The sequence below is a fragment of the Toxotes jaculatrix genome, chromosome 6 (genome assembly GCF_017976425.1).
Source record: "Toxotes jaculatrix isolate fToxJac2 chromosome 6, fToxJac2.pri, whole genome shotgun sequence".
NCBI lineage: Eukaryota > Metazoa > Chordata > Actinopteri > Toxotidae > Toxotes > Toxotes jaculatrix.
Genome location: NC_054399.1, coordinates 8,007,186 through 8,022,672, shown reverse-complemented (window position 1 = coordinate 8,022,672; position 15,487 = coordinate 8,007,186). Strand labels below are relative to the sequence as shown.

Genomic DNA, 15,487 nt, shown 5'->3' with positions numbered 1-15,487 from the left:
ATGACTACATTAATACTGCACACATACAAGTAAATACAAGTAAAGCAAGCATTCAGCAAAAGTCTTTGGATTTGTTGAAAAGAAAGCAAGAAATGTAGGTGATATTATTTACTTGTGTTAGTGGGGTTTCGTTTTTGGGAGAATTCGTGGCAAAGCACAGACCATCCCCATTAAATTTAACATTAATATTATGTGTTAAATAAACATATTCAGCACATCTGCAGAGTCTAAGCTCTGACTGCTCTGTTTAAAGTTTCATATTATACTGTCTATCATGTAACATTTGAAAATGATTTAAAGTTTCCCACTCGCATGGCTGTATCTCCTTTTGGATAACAAAAAGGCTCAGAACAAATCTGCACATCTTCATGTTTTTATCAGTGATCCTCAAGTAGAAAGATTCCCAGGCTTTGTCACATTGTGAGACAGAAACATGGCTCCCCTTACTGGTCAATACAGGCAAAACACTTTTTATGAAAATAAAAAAAATTCAAAGGTTATATGTCACGTTGTTTGATACTTCAATACAATATCAAAGCAATGAGACACTCAAAGATAGAAAGCACACTGCTGTCTGATCTTCCAGTGTCTCTGATCCATGTATGTATCATAAATATAGAAGATAATCATTGTATGAGAGTTTATATGGTTCCAGGTCATTTCACATAAGAGCTGACATGTGTATTGTCCATGATAGAAAATGTTAAAAATAAATAATGTAAAAATAATAATTATAATGCTGCACAACAACAGTTTCCTTACATTTCCACAAGAGGGCCACAGAGGACCTGCACCCTCAACTCATCCCATTCAACTGTAAATGTATTTCCTGAGGTTAAAGCTGTGGATTTTGCACACAGAATCTGTGATGTCCTGATTGTGCTGGGTGGACTATGGCTCACGTATTTTATCATCTTTAAAATCAGTGGGGAGAACAGTGATTTGATGCGACTGATGTTTTGGCCAACAAATAATGTATTGAAGAAAAGTAGAGAAGAACTTTGGAGGAGCAGAATTGTTTTTAGCAGATTAACCATTTTCAGATTTAACAGGTTTTAATGACAGTTTTATGTTTAACTGGATGGATACCACATAGTGACAATGTACAGCACCAACAGCTCTATGATTACTCCTACACTGTTAGTTTACTGGAACTGCACACTCACACACAATGGCGATTCATTAGTCAGCAGCACTGTGCTAGGCACTTGCCATTACAGCTCTCCGGGGATATGATAGTAGTCACTGTTTTGCTGGCTTTAATTTTACCAGTTGCTGACAGTATCTAAGACAATAATTACAGAGATTCATGCTCCAATATATGTATATATTGTATGTATGTGAGATTATGAGAATAATAACTTTTAAAAAGCACTTTAAAAAATATCAGATTATAAAACACGTATATTATAAAACAAGTACATAAAGTCACTTTGACCAGCTACAACAGTAAAATGCTGCTCAGACATTAAATCAACCATTATAATAATCAGATAATGTAATATAATATACATTAGTCACAGGGAGCATTTTTCAGCACTACAAGTATCTGTACTTACATTCTGTTGATACATTTGTTCTTTTACTTAAGTAATAGTGTGAATGCAGTTTTTCTTGTGTATGTTTGCATTGTGGTATTTCTACTTTTACACAAGTAAAAGATCTGAAAACTGATGAGATAAAAGATAAAATGTGACAAACAGAAAAAAAGAAGTTTGAAAAACATGCACTGCAGAGTGTGTGCGTGTGTGTGTGTGCGTGCGTGTGCGTGTGTGCGTGCGTGCGTGCGTGCCTGTACTGTCCAGGTGTACATGTTGCTGGTTGTCTCTGTAAGTGGAAACCAGCCTCATTGGCAGCATCGTCACGTGATCTCCCATGGCAACCGGCGAGTGTCATCAGTTCCGCTGTGGGAGAAGTGGAGCCTCAGTCCGGCTCAGCTCAGCTCAACATGTCCTGCTGCACTTCACAACTACTCCTCAGGCTCATTTGACTTTGCACTGGCCTTGTCGTCTTCCCTGCAGAGCAGACCGACCAAATATATATATTGGGTTGGGGGGGGTTTAAAAGAGAGTGCCAGCTGGAAACCATGAGTCACCTCAACCCAGGGTAGGTGCAGTTAATTTTTTTTTCAATGCAGGAGTAGAGCGGGTATGGGGGTTTAATCAAACTGTGTTAGACGACATGGCTGTTTGGTGTTTTCGGTCCGTAGACCTTCAGTATTTGTACATGCAAGCGAGAGTAATGTTCTTCTTTTTTGTTTCTCTTAATCTTGGTTCTTATATTTAAGCCCTGAAAGCCGAGCAGTATAGTTACTACAGAGGCAAAATGTACTACTCTTAATTGATTCAAAACTATGCTAATGTTAAGCCAGTCAACCAGGTAGCTAGGCTACCAGTGCTACTTTTGGGCAGCTGCGCTAATGGCTCCACTAAAAAAGGATTTTAGAAAGCAAAGGGCTTTAACAAATGACTCCGAACACGACCCGAAAAGAAAACAGGAAACGAAGATAGAGAGTGATAACAACAGGTGTGTATATCATAATCAACAACACAAACTTTCTCTGTTAACAGTGGTGGTATGTAGCTTGGTACATTAACTACATTAACTCTAAATACTGCACTTAAGTAAGTTTTACTTTACTTGAGTATTTCTGTCTGATGCTACTTCACGACTATTTACTCAACCTATATTAATATTTTGAGTTCACCAGTGGTATAGCCCATATGCCAAATAATTGCTGTTTTTTTCCCCCCCAGTATTCCAGTTTTTTATTTACATATCTGCTGGCCTCCAGGTCAGACTTTTTTTTTATCCTGGCATAATTGTTCTTTTTTAATGACTAAGAAACCCTGGTATTAATTTAATCGTAAAACAAATGGCTGGCGTACTAATAGGCCTGCTAAAGACTCATTTAAAATTTTACATACCGGTATGTTTTAAAAAACAAAGTGCTTAGCTATAAACACAAAAAACACTTAACAAGATGTGATAAGAAAAGAAGAAGAAGGAGCAGAAACAAAGCAAGTTCTTAGAGTCTTTTTGTATTTACTTGTTTGACACATTAGCACAAGTGTCACTGGCTCAGAGAAAGTCGTTTCTAAAATGATCTGTGATAGTTTAACCACCATACTCATGATCTACAGAGAAATCTGCAGACAAAGCTGAAGAGCACCAGAGACAAATTAGCCAGGTACACAAAGCGGAGGCAGACAGGGTTAAGTGTGCCATCTCCTCTAATTCCTGAGCGTAATCAGACACTGGTAACAGAGCCTATGGTTGTAAGATCCTGTTGTCTTGTACACAAATGCTGGAGGAAATCAAATCTGTGTTGGAAAAAAAAACGCTCCTTTCAGACAGGCCGGGCTGTAGAAGACCTGATGTCTCGTTAATGAGGACAAGAAACAACTGCCAATAAACAAACATGGTGTTGTGCCCCACTAAACCATTTGATTAGGATTCTGGTTTTCTGTTAGGTGTAATCAAGAAGTTTACTCTTGGAAGACAGAGCTTAAAGTCTGGATGTCCTTCGTGAACTGTGGCCTTGTGTAGTGATGAAATTTGTTTGACTTTGATTAATTTAGTGCTTCTGTGTTTTTAATTGGTCGTGTTTCTGCAGACTTATTTCAGCCTACAACAGTCTGACAGACAAACATCTGGCTGGATACTTCAGCAACACTCGGATCAGGAGACATTTACAGAGAGCAGGACTGGTAAGTGAAAACAGTGATGCTGATAATGATCTTTTAGGATGCCATGGTCATGTTCTCAGTATTTTTTTAGTATTAGTCAGAAAAAGAGGAATTTTCCCTCTACAGTTACAGACAAATGACACATGGTGGGTTCTGAAGGCTGATTTTTCAAGACTAAATAATTTAAAATGTGATTGTTTAAAAAAAAAAATGAATTCAATTAAATTATATTAAATGAATTTAGTACTTGTGTGTGGGATTTGAAACAGCTGACAAACACCTTACAAAGTTAAAAAGTTAACTATAAAGAGAAGTGAGCACCAGCATTTTTCTTTTCATCTAGGTTGATGAGGTACACTTAACTCTTTTTATATTGGTCGAGTATTTCCAAAGCACTGGGTGAATACTGATATTAGCTTACAGGATATTGAGAACATTTTTAAAAGAACAAAAACAGGAAAGAAAAAAAAGAAAAATACTATCCGCTCACTTTGTCAAACTTTTGCCAACAGCATTACTCATTTTATGGCCTATATAATAATAATCACCCAAAATTCAATTCAGTTTTATTTATATAGCGCCTTCCACAATCAAAATTGTGTCAAAGCGCTTTACAGAGACCCAGAGCACAGAGTGAGGAAAGTTTTGTTTAGTTGCTAATATCACAGTCTGCAAAGTAATAATAGTAATAATCATAATAATGATCTTTAATATTCACTATTAGGCAGTTGCTATCATTATCATGAAAGATTTTTTTCCTGGGCACAGCTGCATAAAACATTGTGTAAAGGCCACAAGGAAATTCAACTTATCTGGCACTATGCTACAGTCCTGCACAAAGTATCAGCTGTTGGTGACCTCAGTTTGAAAACATTGCTATCAGTCCTCAAAAACCCATATTAATTGAACACTGCTGAGACTATTGTTGTTATTAGATCACCAGGAGTGGGCGCATTGTTCCAGACAAAGAGTACAGACACAAGCTGATCCAGAGAGCCCACCAGAGACATGTTCGTGAATGCTTGGCCCAGGCCATTTTCCACAAGGTTCTGGAGATGGAGGTGCGGTGAACACGATATACCAGGAACAAAAACAGTAAAAAAAAAACAAAAAACAAAAACAAAACACTGTCGGCTAATCTGTGCTTATCCTCGCATAATAAATGATGATAATTTGTTCTGTGTCCCTCCCATTCAGCGTCTCCATCAAATAGAGATCAAAAGGAAACTGGAGGAGTTTGCAAGGAGGGAAAGAGTGCATAAGATCAAGGTACATCATTTGCATTAAAACACAGCTTTGCTGCCCGATTTTATAAACTAATGACAAGATAAATGATGTGGCACAAAACCAGTTCATGACGTCAGCATATGTTAGTAAGAGTTCATTTGCAAATTGTTAATCTTTTAAAAAAATAGTCCTTGGTGTCCCTAAGGATACAGAGGATCCGATCTGTATGAGTCATCTATTTTTAGGGTAATAATAAACAGTCTTGTTTGGAAGGTGGAGCGCTCTAGAAGATATGAAGAAGACATCATCCGCATCCTGTCTCCACGCCCTCCCACGGGTGCAAGGGGCATCCGAAAACAGCACTCTGGGCCAGAGGGGGAGCACTCCGAATCCTCGGAGTCTGTGAGTCAAAACGTCTGCCTTGGTGCACCAGTGGATTGAGTAGACGTTGCCTGTGAATGATGCAGGCATACGGTTTGCCAAAGTTCAAGTTCCATCTAAATCTGCAGATCCAAATTCCTTGTTTCCTTTAACTTGACCTTTAATCACAGAGTTATCATCATTCTAACCAAAGTAATGTTTATAAATCAGAAGGGGATGTTGAGTCTGAGTTAAAAATTTTGACCTTTAATTAAAAAGCGTTTTATTAGGCCAATCAGTGTAAGGCATGTGGATTGGTCAATCAGACTTGTGTTCTACAAGAAAAAAATGTGAGGTTTCATTTACATTTTGTAGTAAGTAAAATAATTTTTATTACCTGAAAAAACCCTGTGAAAATTCATCATCATCCATTCAACTAATCCGACACTAGATGTGTGAGATATTAGGTTTCTATTTACAATGTTGGTTTTTAATTAAAGGAATAGTTCAACATTTTGGGAAAATATGCTTATTCACTTTCTTGATAAGACAGAGCCAGGCTAGCTGTTTGCCCCTGTTTCTAGGTCTCCATGCTAAGCTAAGCTAACTGGCTGCTGGCTCCAGTCCTGATAAGAGTTTGATCTGCAGCCAGACACCCACAATTTCACTTCACTGGCCAAAAAAAAAAAAAAAAAAGATCTGGTTTAGTCAGGTGGTGTCTAAATCCAAGGCAGGTGATCAAGGTCTGTCTGTTATGTAAACCATTATCTGTTCACAGTTGCTATGTTGACACTGACACTTCAGACTGAAGAGTTGTTTCAGCTGCTGTTTGCTCTGTGCGCAGACAAGTGTTTCAAGTGAAGTACTGCAATTACATTCATGTTATCTCTGAAGCATAAAAAGTCACAGACCTTGGTGCCAGAATAAATAGAGCCAGTAATCCTGGATGTGATCTCTGTGTTTACCCTGTGAAATCTCTGTCTTCTTAAGCCTGCAAACATCTCACACTGCTGCAGGTTGAGCCTTGTTTGAGACGCGGCTCCTGGGAAGATAACTGATGTGCATTTTGCACACATCTGTTGTGTCATTTATCATTAATTTATAGGTCTATTCATAAAGGTAGGGTGACACTTTAATGATCCCCATACTGAGTATAACATTTAATTGTAGCGTGCATACATGTTGGGCAAAAAGCAGTTGACCACAAATGTACAAATCAAAGTGCTGACATAGAGGTCTCCACAGTGATACATAAACAGTGTTTGTAATTAGCAGAACGCTGATTGCGTGTGTTTTACGTGTGTTGTGTAGCCGGGATCGTCTCGACCCAACACGGCTCCAGGGAAGATGCAGAGGCCGGTGCGTCTGAAGCCAATCCACAGTAACAGCACCACAGCTTCAGTCAGACGCAGCTCACCTTACAGGCTCCTCGAGTCCACCAACGAGAACGACCAGCCGTTCAACTGCACTGTGAGGCCGTAATGCATAAGACATTAATTCATTCACCCACCTGCTTGTTTACAGGGTGTGCAGGACAGTTATGTTTCAGAACATTCTGATTAAGAACAATATTTTCTTTTCAAAATATACTTTTGGTTATTCTGTTTGGGAACCTTTTAGAGATATAGAAAGGTTCTTGGCAGTGTGAATATAAGTTAACATTTTCATTTTTCCACGTCATAAATCCAGAGTTTTGCACAGTCACCCCTCAGCTCTGAGGGGACAAATGCCTCTCCAACAAACTGTTGTATTCACTAAAAGTAACATATTCAAGTCTATTCACAAATGTGACTTCATTAACTTCCTTACCAGATGGACAAGGAGTCCCGGAGACGTTTCACCACAACGGAGGCCTCCTGTGGCATCTCGCCCTACTGCCTCCCAGTCATCAACAATTTTGTCACTCCAGTGCCTCCAGCCACAAAGAGGAAAGAGAGGGGGGTAAAGGTCACTCCCAGCGGCACGCTTCGAGGTCGCAGACTGCGCCCTACCACTGCCTCCAGTGGAGCTGACGTCAATGAGGTCTTGATCTCTCTCTATGTTTTCCCTGGCAACAAAACTTTCCGCAACAAACTTAAAAGCTTCAGCTTCTTTGGATTAATTAGGAAAGGAGATGCACAGATTTTCACCCAGAAGGAGGAGGTTATATTGTATATGTTTGTGTGTCCTTGATGAACCTGTATGTCTAAACTTGGAGAACCATGGACAAGTTTTGCCAAAATGCAAATACAGAAGCAAATAGAAGCTTCTAAGCATTTTCTATGGTGTCATCTGATATAACAGATTATTGGTAAATACAGTAGATTTGTACATTTAACTCAGAGGTTACATCAAAGGGGGACAATAAAATCAATTAAACAAATTAAGTATCACTTACTGACCTACATTCACTATGCCAAGTATTCACACAGCTGGAAACTGGGGCCATTTTAAGTGGTCATACTATAATTAATCAGGACAAAATGTCAGTGGGGAGATAACTTAAAAAAAGAAAATATAATGTGTTGATATATTATAAGAATTAAGAATTATTCGAATAATTTTCATTGCATTTATCACGATAAAGGTACAGTAAATTTCATCATGACCTACATACAATCCACCTGTGCAAATCAGCAATGTCAAATTTGGTCTTAGGAAGTTAAAATCATTTCCTGAACTGGATTAAATTGATATTAAACTGAACCCAACCTGCATTTTTTTTCTTTTTCTGTCTAGGACCCCCCCATGCTGAGGAGCTCTATGCACCAGAGCAGAGTGTGTGTGAACATGGTGTACTTTGGCAAAACGGTGCATCTCTCCCATGACCTGACCGACATGAGGGACGAGGTCAAAGTGTTTCAGCAGCACTGTGGAGGAGAGAACCTGTGTGTGTACAAAGGCAAGCTCCGTGAGGGAGGTGAGTGTTTGTTGGATATGAGTGGATGTGTACATTTAGATAGACCATGCAACGACAAAGTCACAGATTTAATAGATTGCTTTCATCTGCACCCTCGATCTTTCCCTCAGAGACTTTCCAGTTAATTTCAAGGCGACACAGAGGCTTCCCCTTCAGCTTGACCTTCTTCCTGAACGGGCTGCAGGTGGAGCGGCTGAGCTCCTGCTGCGAGTTCAAACACAGGAAAGGCTCCAGACTTGGCGGCAGACACGGACACTTTGGCTTCTCCAGTGTAGAGGGGGCCTCACCCTGCTACAAGTAAGGTCACCTTTTAAAGACACACTGTGTCTCTAACAAAGGAAAGGAACTGTCCATTATAACACAACCGTTATACTGAAATGACAACAAGAGTCAGAAATGTTGCCAGTTTAGTTTGATATTTTGGGGAAAATGGTTATTAACTTTCCTGTCGGTTCAGTCTGAAGCCACAGCCAGGAGACCGTTAGCAGCATATTTCATAATAACAGTGGCTCAAATGATTATATGTATGGGAAAGGGGTCAGTTGTAGTGGATGAAACAACACACATTAACTTGATGATTGTATGTCAGTGTATGTGTTGACAGCTTTGTTTCTGCTGCAAATAAGAATGTCTTCAAAAATGACAAATTATTCTCCTAAACTGAGCTTTTCAATAATTTATGGACATTTTTCAGGTGCATCATAGCGATGGGGTTGGACAAAAAGCCCACACCTCCACCAAAGAGAGTCAAAGAGGATGGAGGAAGAGAGGAGTTGGTCACCAGCCCAAAGGATGCTGCCGAAATGGAAGCAGAAAGGGCAGAAGAAGAAACTGCCTCCCGTTCAGACTGTGACATGAGTCAGCAACAGGACATGGAGACTCAAGTCAAAGAAGAAAGAGTAGCTGAGGAGGACAAAGTCAGAGATGGTATAATGACCTAAATATCTGAGTACATACAACATGACTGCATTAATCAGTACAAAAGTAACAGACTTTATCTTAATAAATATTGGGTGTCTTTACCCTCAGATTATGAAGAAGACTTTGAAGCAGACGATGAGGGCCCTGTGGATGAGGCAAAAGAAAAGAAATCCCCATGTCCAGCCATTGAAACTGAGACTCTGGTTAAAGAGAGAGACGCCTCTGAGACTGAAGATGACGACGAGAAAGATGGTAGGTGAACCTTCTTGTTCGAACACAGTTTTCAAGTAATGCATGAGAGGAAAATAACTGTGAGTAAGGAGCCATTACACCACAAATATTTTGTTCATTTGAAGCCTGTTTTTGATACAGAAAAATAGAATGATGTGTGCACTTGAAGGCATTCACTCATATCTGCTAATCTATCAAACCTAACCTAAACCTCTGTTTGATTTTTAAATGCTCTATTTCTCTTGCACAGAAGACACAAAGTCTCGTTCAGGCTCCAGCTGTTCAGGCAGTGACCAGGAGGCAAGTGATGCTGAAGCCACAAATGACTCCAGAGAGGACGAGAAAGCAGAGCAACCCGAAGAGGTTGATCGAGAGGAAGCCGTCGCCCCATCTGACCAAAAAGACGAACCAAATCCAGAAGAACCAGCTGCCACCGAGGCCAAGTCTGCTGCAGCTAAAGACTCAGATTTACAGGACAGTGCGGGGGACAGCACGGAGATCGACATTTCAGACACCAGCATCCCTTCAGGGAAGGAAAATAAACAGAGTGACGACACCTCAGGAGGCAAAGAGGCTGAGGCAACAGTAGATGAGGGCAAACAGGAAGAGGAACAAGAACAGGAGAGGGGTGAGTATAAACCAACAGATGAAGCTGTGGAGCTTTCACCTGAGTGAGGAATGGATCAGTCCATCTTTTATGGAGGTTTTTCCACTATTATCACAACCAGGGCTGTAGTCAAGACTATTTTATGTGAGTCAGAGTAAGGGGCAGCTGTGTATAAGTTTGAACATAATCTAAGGTATACAGTAACAGAGCCCTGCAACTAAATAATCACTGTCACAGTATGATAGTTTGTGATATTTAAACTGTAGTATTATGATGTTCATATATTTTAATAGTGGAAAAATCACTTCTGTCATTTTTTTCTTATTTCTCGTGTGTGTGTGTGTGTGTGTGTGATGATTTTCTGTCAGACCCACTTTTTACTGTCAAAGATCAACTTTATTCAACATGAGTTTTGAGTTGTTTGGATATTAATAAGAAATTCTCACATTTAACCATATTTTGATGGTGTTTCACAATATTTTTAGGTTTAGAGAAAAGCCTTGTTTTACCCTGTGATTGTTTTTTTTTATGCAGTTTACTGCTGCACTATATAGTTTGGGTTAAAATTTAAAAAAAAATCTGTGAAATAAACAGTTCAAAATATAGCTCAGAAAACAACAGGAAAGGCCCCCAGGGGGTAAAACTGCAATCAGAAAGTGAGAAGGGAGCTGCCACTGATGTAAAAATACATGTATTTGCATACTATACACACACAAAAAGCACAAAATATGCAGCTGTGAAGAGCTACTGAATATTCATGTATAGGTTGTACCCAAACAAATACAAGCAGCTTCCTTCTTTCCTTTTCTTATTGCCTGTAAATATTTAACTTACACATGTTTAGAAAATGTATCAGGCAAACATCCACGGCCAAAGTTATTTCCACATTCAAACTGTGATCCTGGGATCACACAAAACATTTATTGCCAAAGTTAAGTGACTTTCTTTATTTCTTTTAATTTCTTTATTATGTTTCAAATTCATATCCTAAAACTACATAAAGTTTGCATTGTGTTTCATTTGTTGTGTTGTGTACTGAGTCAGTTTTTTCGCTTAAGTATCATTTTGCATGTTGTGTTTTTGTTTTATGTTTGGACTTGGAAATATTAAAGAAATGTTTTTTTTTTTTTATTCATGGCTCTCTGTTTCTTCATTGGCTCAGTTCTCTCATTTCATTTGTATTGTACCAAATACTTCCTTATCCTTTTCAACATTTGGACATCATGCGTCACCATGAGTCGCTTACAAAAGTTCATCCTGTTCCTGTGGAACATGTGAGCTCATATCACGGCATGTGCTATGTCTCTTGTCTTTTCTCTTCTAAGCTAAATCTGTGCAGGAGAAGCTGGCAGAGGCCATACTGAAGGAGTCGCATTGCAGCTCTGAGCCCGAACTGAGTGACACCAGCACTGAGGAGGAGGAGGAGGCCACAGAAAAGGGCCACAAACAGAACAACAATGGTACGAGATTTTCAATTTCATTAAAATGATTTTGCAAGAAAATACATCCGTTTTTCTTAACAACCTCTCTATTGCTTTTACAGATGTAGTTCCAGAGAAATCAGTGACATTTACAGAGCAGCAACCGACACTTGTAGAAGAGGTGAAATGCGAGGAAAGTGCTGGTGTTGGTGAAGCTGAGGTGACTGAGGAGCAGGAAGAGACATCTGAGCCAAAAGAACGGGAGGATGAAACTGAAAAAGAGCCTCATGAGAACAGCGATAGCACTAAAGAGGAGACGGAGAAAATAGATGAAGATGATGAAAAGCCTGCATCAGAAGAAGCAGCGGCAGAAGAGGATAAGTCAGAGGACACAGGTGCAGCTATACATCCTGCGTTGGAGGAGACGATGGAAGAAAGCAAAACTTCAGAACCTCAGGAAGATGCAGCAGCTAAGCCCACTGATGCCGACGCTGCACAAAGAGATGAAGAAAATGAGGAGAAAAGTGCAGAAGCAGAGGAGGCTGGCACACAGCCTGACGAGACAGGGCAAGGGGCAAAAAGCAGGGAGGGGGATGAATCATCAGTATCAGACCCGAATAAAAAGACTGATGAGACAGCAATGTCAGATAATGCAGAGGCGGAGGCGATGACAGCGAGCGAGACAATGGAGATGAAAGCAGAGCCCTCAGAGGAGCGAGAGGCCCTCAGCTGTGAAGAGGCACCTGTAACCGACACAGAGGAGAGGCAGCAGGGAGACAGCAAGGACAGAAGTAAAGCATCAGTCACAGCAGAGAATTCAAACAGCATGCTGGGGGGGAGCGGAGACACCACGGTGGAAAAAACAGCAGATGTAAGTGAGGACAATGCAATGGATGAGAGCAGTAAAGATGATAATAAAGAGGAGGAAGTAGAGGAATTTTCAGAAGCAGATGCCAGTAAGGACGACAATCAACAGGAAAGGTTGGGAGAAGAGCAAACAGAAAAGTCTGTGGAAATAAGTAATGAGGTTGAAAAGGAGAAATCTGAAGAGCAAAGAAAGGAGGAAGAAAAACAAACAAACCCAGATGAAACACCCGAAGGTGAAAATACTGTGGAAACAGAAAAGAATGAAACAGATAAAACAGAAGAGGCAAACGATGAAAGTAAGACAGAAGAAAGGATAGAGAGTGAGGGAAACATTGTAGAGGATTCTAAAACCGACTCAAACACTGAAGGACAGACAAATGAAGAACCAGCTGAGAAAACCCTTGACGAGGAAGATAAAGTTGCGAATGAAGAGAGAGCTGACGAATCAGAAAAGACAAAAAAAGACGACGATAGTGAATGCGTTGAGAATAAAAATGATGAGGAAGAATCTGAAACAAAGGCAGCCATAACTGATAAAACTAATGAAGGTGAAGAAATAAACGAGGCAAAGACCGATGCCGATGAAGAAAAGGGTAACGAAGCAGAACAAGGAGAGAGAGATGACAACGAACTGAACAAAGCTGAACAAAGTGAATCTGAGGAGAATAAAGATGCTGAAGAATCAGAAGAGAAAAAAATCATAACCTGTAAGGCTGGAGAGGGAGAAGAAATATCTGACATTACTGAAGAACCTGAAAAAAATGCAGATGATGTGAAAATATCTAATGAAAACACTGTTGAGCCAAAGGACATGGTTGGTGGTGAAGCAGCAGATGGGACTGAAGAGACTGAAGAGATGCTGAACAACGTGATGGAGTCTGAAGATGGTAAGAAAGAAGCTGAAGGAGCAAGTGCCAACAGCAAAAAGGGAGAAATTGATGCTGAAAACGGGGAGATTAATACTGCAACAGAGAGCAAAACTCACGAAGATGAGGCAGAAGCTTCAGCTGAGGACAAAAATGACGTGAAACCAGCAGAGCACGTTGAAGATGAAAGAAAAACAGAGGACGAACCAACTGAAGATGAAAGTACAGAGGTAAAAGAAGTGACTGTGGAGTCTGGACATGACAATATGGGTCAGGCTCCTGACACAGACATGGTAGAAAGTGAGGCTAAGGAAGTGGATGACTGTGAGGAAAAACAAGACGAATCTGCTCAGAATGATCCAGAACGAGAGACAGTTGGGACAGAGACAAAAGAAGAATCTAAAGCAGATGACCTAAATACAGACAGAGAGGACAATGAGGAGACAACGCAAGATGAAAATGAAAACAAATCTGATAAAATCGTTAAGGAAAACAGAGATTCAGACTCAACCAAAAATAACGGTAATAATGTCAATGAGGTGATAACTGCTTCTTTGGTGGGTCAGGCAAAATCTTCAACACCCACAGGTATCGGTTTAGATGGTACATCTCACAAATTAGATGAGTCCACTGCAACGTCTGACAAACTCCTACGCTCTGATGAAAGTGCTGCTGCCGTCGACCTCTCCGCTGCAGACGGAGAAAACGGAGCAGACACGGAGGAGGCGAGCAAGGCCTCGGAGGAAGGAGCAAGTGTGCTGCTCAAACCTCGGGCACAAAACAATGAGGCCGATAACAAAGAAGAGAGCATCGCAATAGGTAAAGGAACTCCAGAGGCCCTGACAGGAGAAGACAACACAGATCTGGTCACGAACTGGGTAACCATGCATCAAACGTCAAAGTACTTTGAGAAGTTTGTTGAACCTTTAGAGGACTTGAAGGAAGAGACTTCACACACTCAAGGATACATCTCCACTCAAGAGGCGACAAAGCCTACAGAGCTGCCGAGATCAGAGAGTCCACTTAAGATGGTGAAGACGTCTGAAAATGAAGAAAAAGAGCAAATGCAACAAGATGAAAATGATGCTAGGGAAAAAACCAAAGTGGAAGCTGTAGAGTCAGATCTCGAGAGCGAACTCTTCGAAGATGGGGAACCTTATAAGATTGACCCTGCCAAAGATACGCTCCAGGAGGAGGAGGGGGCTGAGGTGAAGGACTTAATACCAAAAACAGAGACTGAAGAAAATGATGAAGAGTCTATAAATGAGCAAAGAAAAGGAAGCAGGGGATCTCTAGAAGAAGACAAGGTTCAAGATGGACCAACGCAGGCACAAAATTATATTTCCCAAACTGAAGTGGAAAGCATTGTAGGTACTCATCATTCTGTTGCCAGTGGCAAACCTGAGAGTCTCACAGAGAACAAAAACGAAGAGGAAACGACAGATAATGATCCAGACTTGAATGAAAAACAAATAGAACCCGAGGAGATAAAAGATCTCTTACCTCCGTCCAAAACAGAAGAGCATCGTGAGCACTCGGCGAGTCCCGATGGACTGAAAGACACCGGAGAAACGTGGTGGAAAACAGATGAACGAAGTCGAGAAGTTACAGAAATAACTGATTTTACAACATCCAAGTCTGATGATGGAAGCCAAGACGAGTCCCACAACGGTGAGATCCAACCCAAACCATCTGATGGGAGCGTCAACAGAGAGAGAAGAGACATGCAGCTGATCCAAGACATCAAACACACTCTCAGTAAAGACAGACTCAGCACTTTCTCAGTGGATGAGACGCTGTTTGGTCGCAGTTCATATCCTGTGCTGGCTGCTGCGAGGACAGAGAGTGGACATTAGAGCTGTGCACCTCAGATACTGGCACTAAGGTACAGTGACACTTTGAGAGAGTATATCTGAACACAATTCAGTTATTTAAGTTCATAAATTATTTTTAAAAACTTCTAGAGATAGAAGAGAAAGTGCTTTTGAAAGCTTTTAGACAATCAGATGGCACCAAATATTTGTAGTGTTCAGGAAATTAGGTTTTATGTGTCGATTAATGATCAGTGAATCGAAATTTTAGTGCTCACAGAAGCCCTCAAGTGTCTTGTGGTTCCTGTGTTTACATTACAATGACTTCTTAAATCGTCTTCATCCTTCAATCACCAAAAAGAAGAAGCTCCGTAATGAGTTTTGACTGCTGCATAAAATGTTTACAATGGACCATCTCTTCCTATTGTTGGTGACAAAGAGGCATAGTTTTTGTGAGGTATCAAAGTACAGCTGCGATCACCTATTACCTGTAAACAGATACTCCTCCACTCACGCTCACAAATGACTGAATAATTCATAGTTGTTGGACTCCCACAGTTTAGTTAGCCCCAAGTACACTTTATATTT

General features: G+C 40.4%; 1 protein-coding gene across 1 annotated transcript; it reads left to right on the top strand.

Moving 5' to 3' along the window:
* Positions 1 to 2,086: 2,086 nt before the first annotated feature.
* Positions 2,087 to 14,944, top strand: erich3 (glutamate-rich 3). Its single transcript, XM_041040377.1, has 15 exons — positions 2,087 to 2,106; positions 3,617 to 3,710; positions 4,625 to 4,750; positions 4,887 to 4,958; positions 5,190 to 5,318; positions 6,588 to 6,746; positions 7,089 to 7,289; positions 7,995 to 8,175; positions 8,286 to 8,472; positions 8,870 to 9,102; positions 9,205 to 9,348; positions 9,578 to 9,998; positions 10,529 to 10,590; positions 11,260 to 11,394; positions 11,478 to 14,944. The coding sequence occupies exons 1-15, from the start codon at positions 2,087 to 2,089 to the stop codon at positions 14,942 to 14,944; spliced, it is 5,631 nt and encodes a 1,876-aa protein (XP_040896311.1).
* Positions 14,945 to 15,487: the final 543 nt, after the last annotated feature.

What these genes read in the sequence shown, in the direction of transcription:
- erich3 (XM_041040377.1), top strand. Translation starts at nt 2,087, where the DNA reads ATGAGTCACCTCAACCCAGG. An exon ending in ACAAGGTTCTGGAGATGGAG is followed by an intron (nt 4,751 to 4,886) that starts GTGCGGTGAACA and finishes CCTCCCATTCAG; the next exon opens with CGTCTCCATCAAATAGAGAT. An exon ending in GGGGCCTCACCCTGCTACAA is followed by an intron (nt 8,473 to 8,869) that starts GTAAGGTCACCT and finishes GACATTTTTCAG; the next exon opens with GTGCATCATAGCGATGGGGT.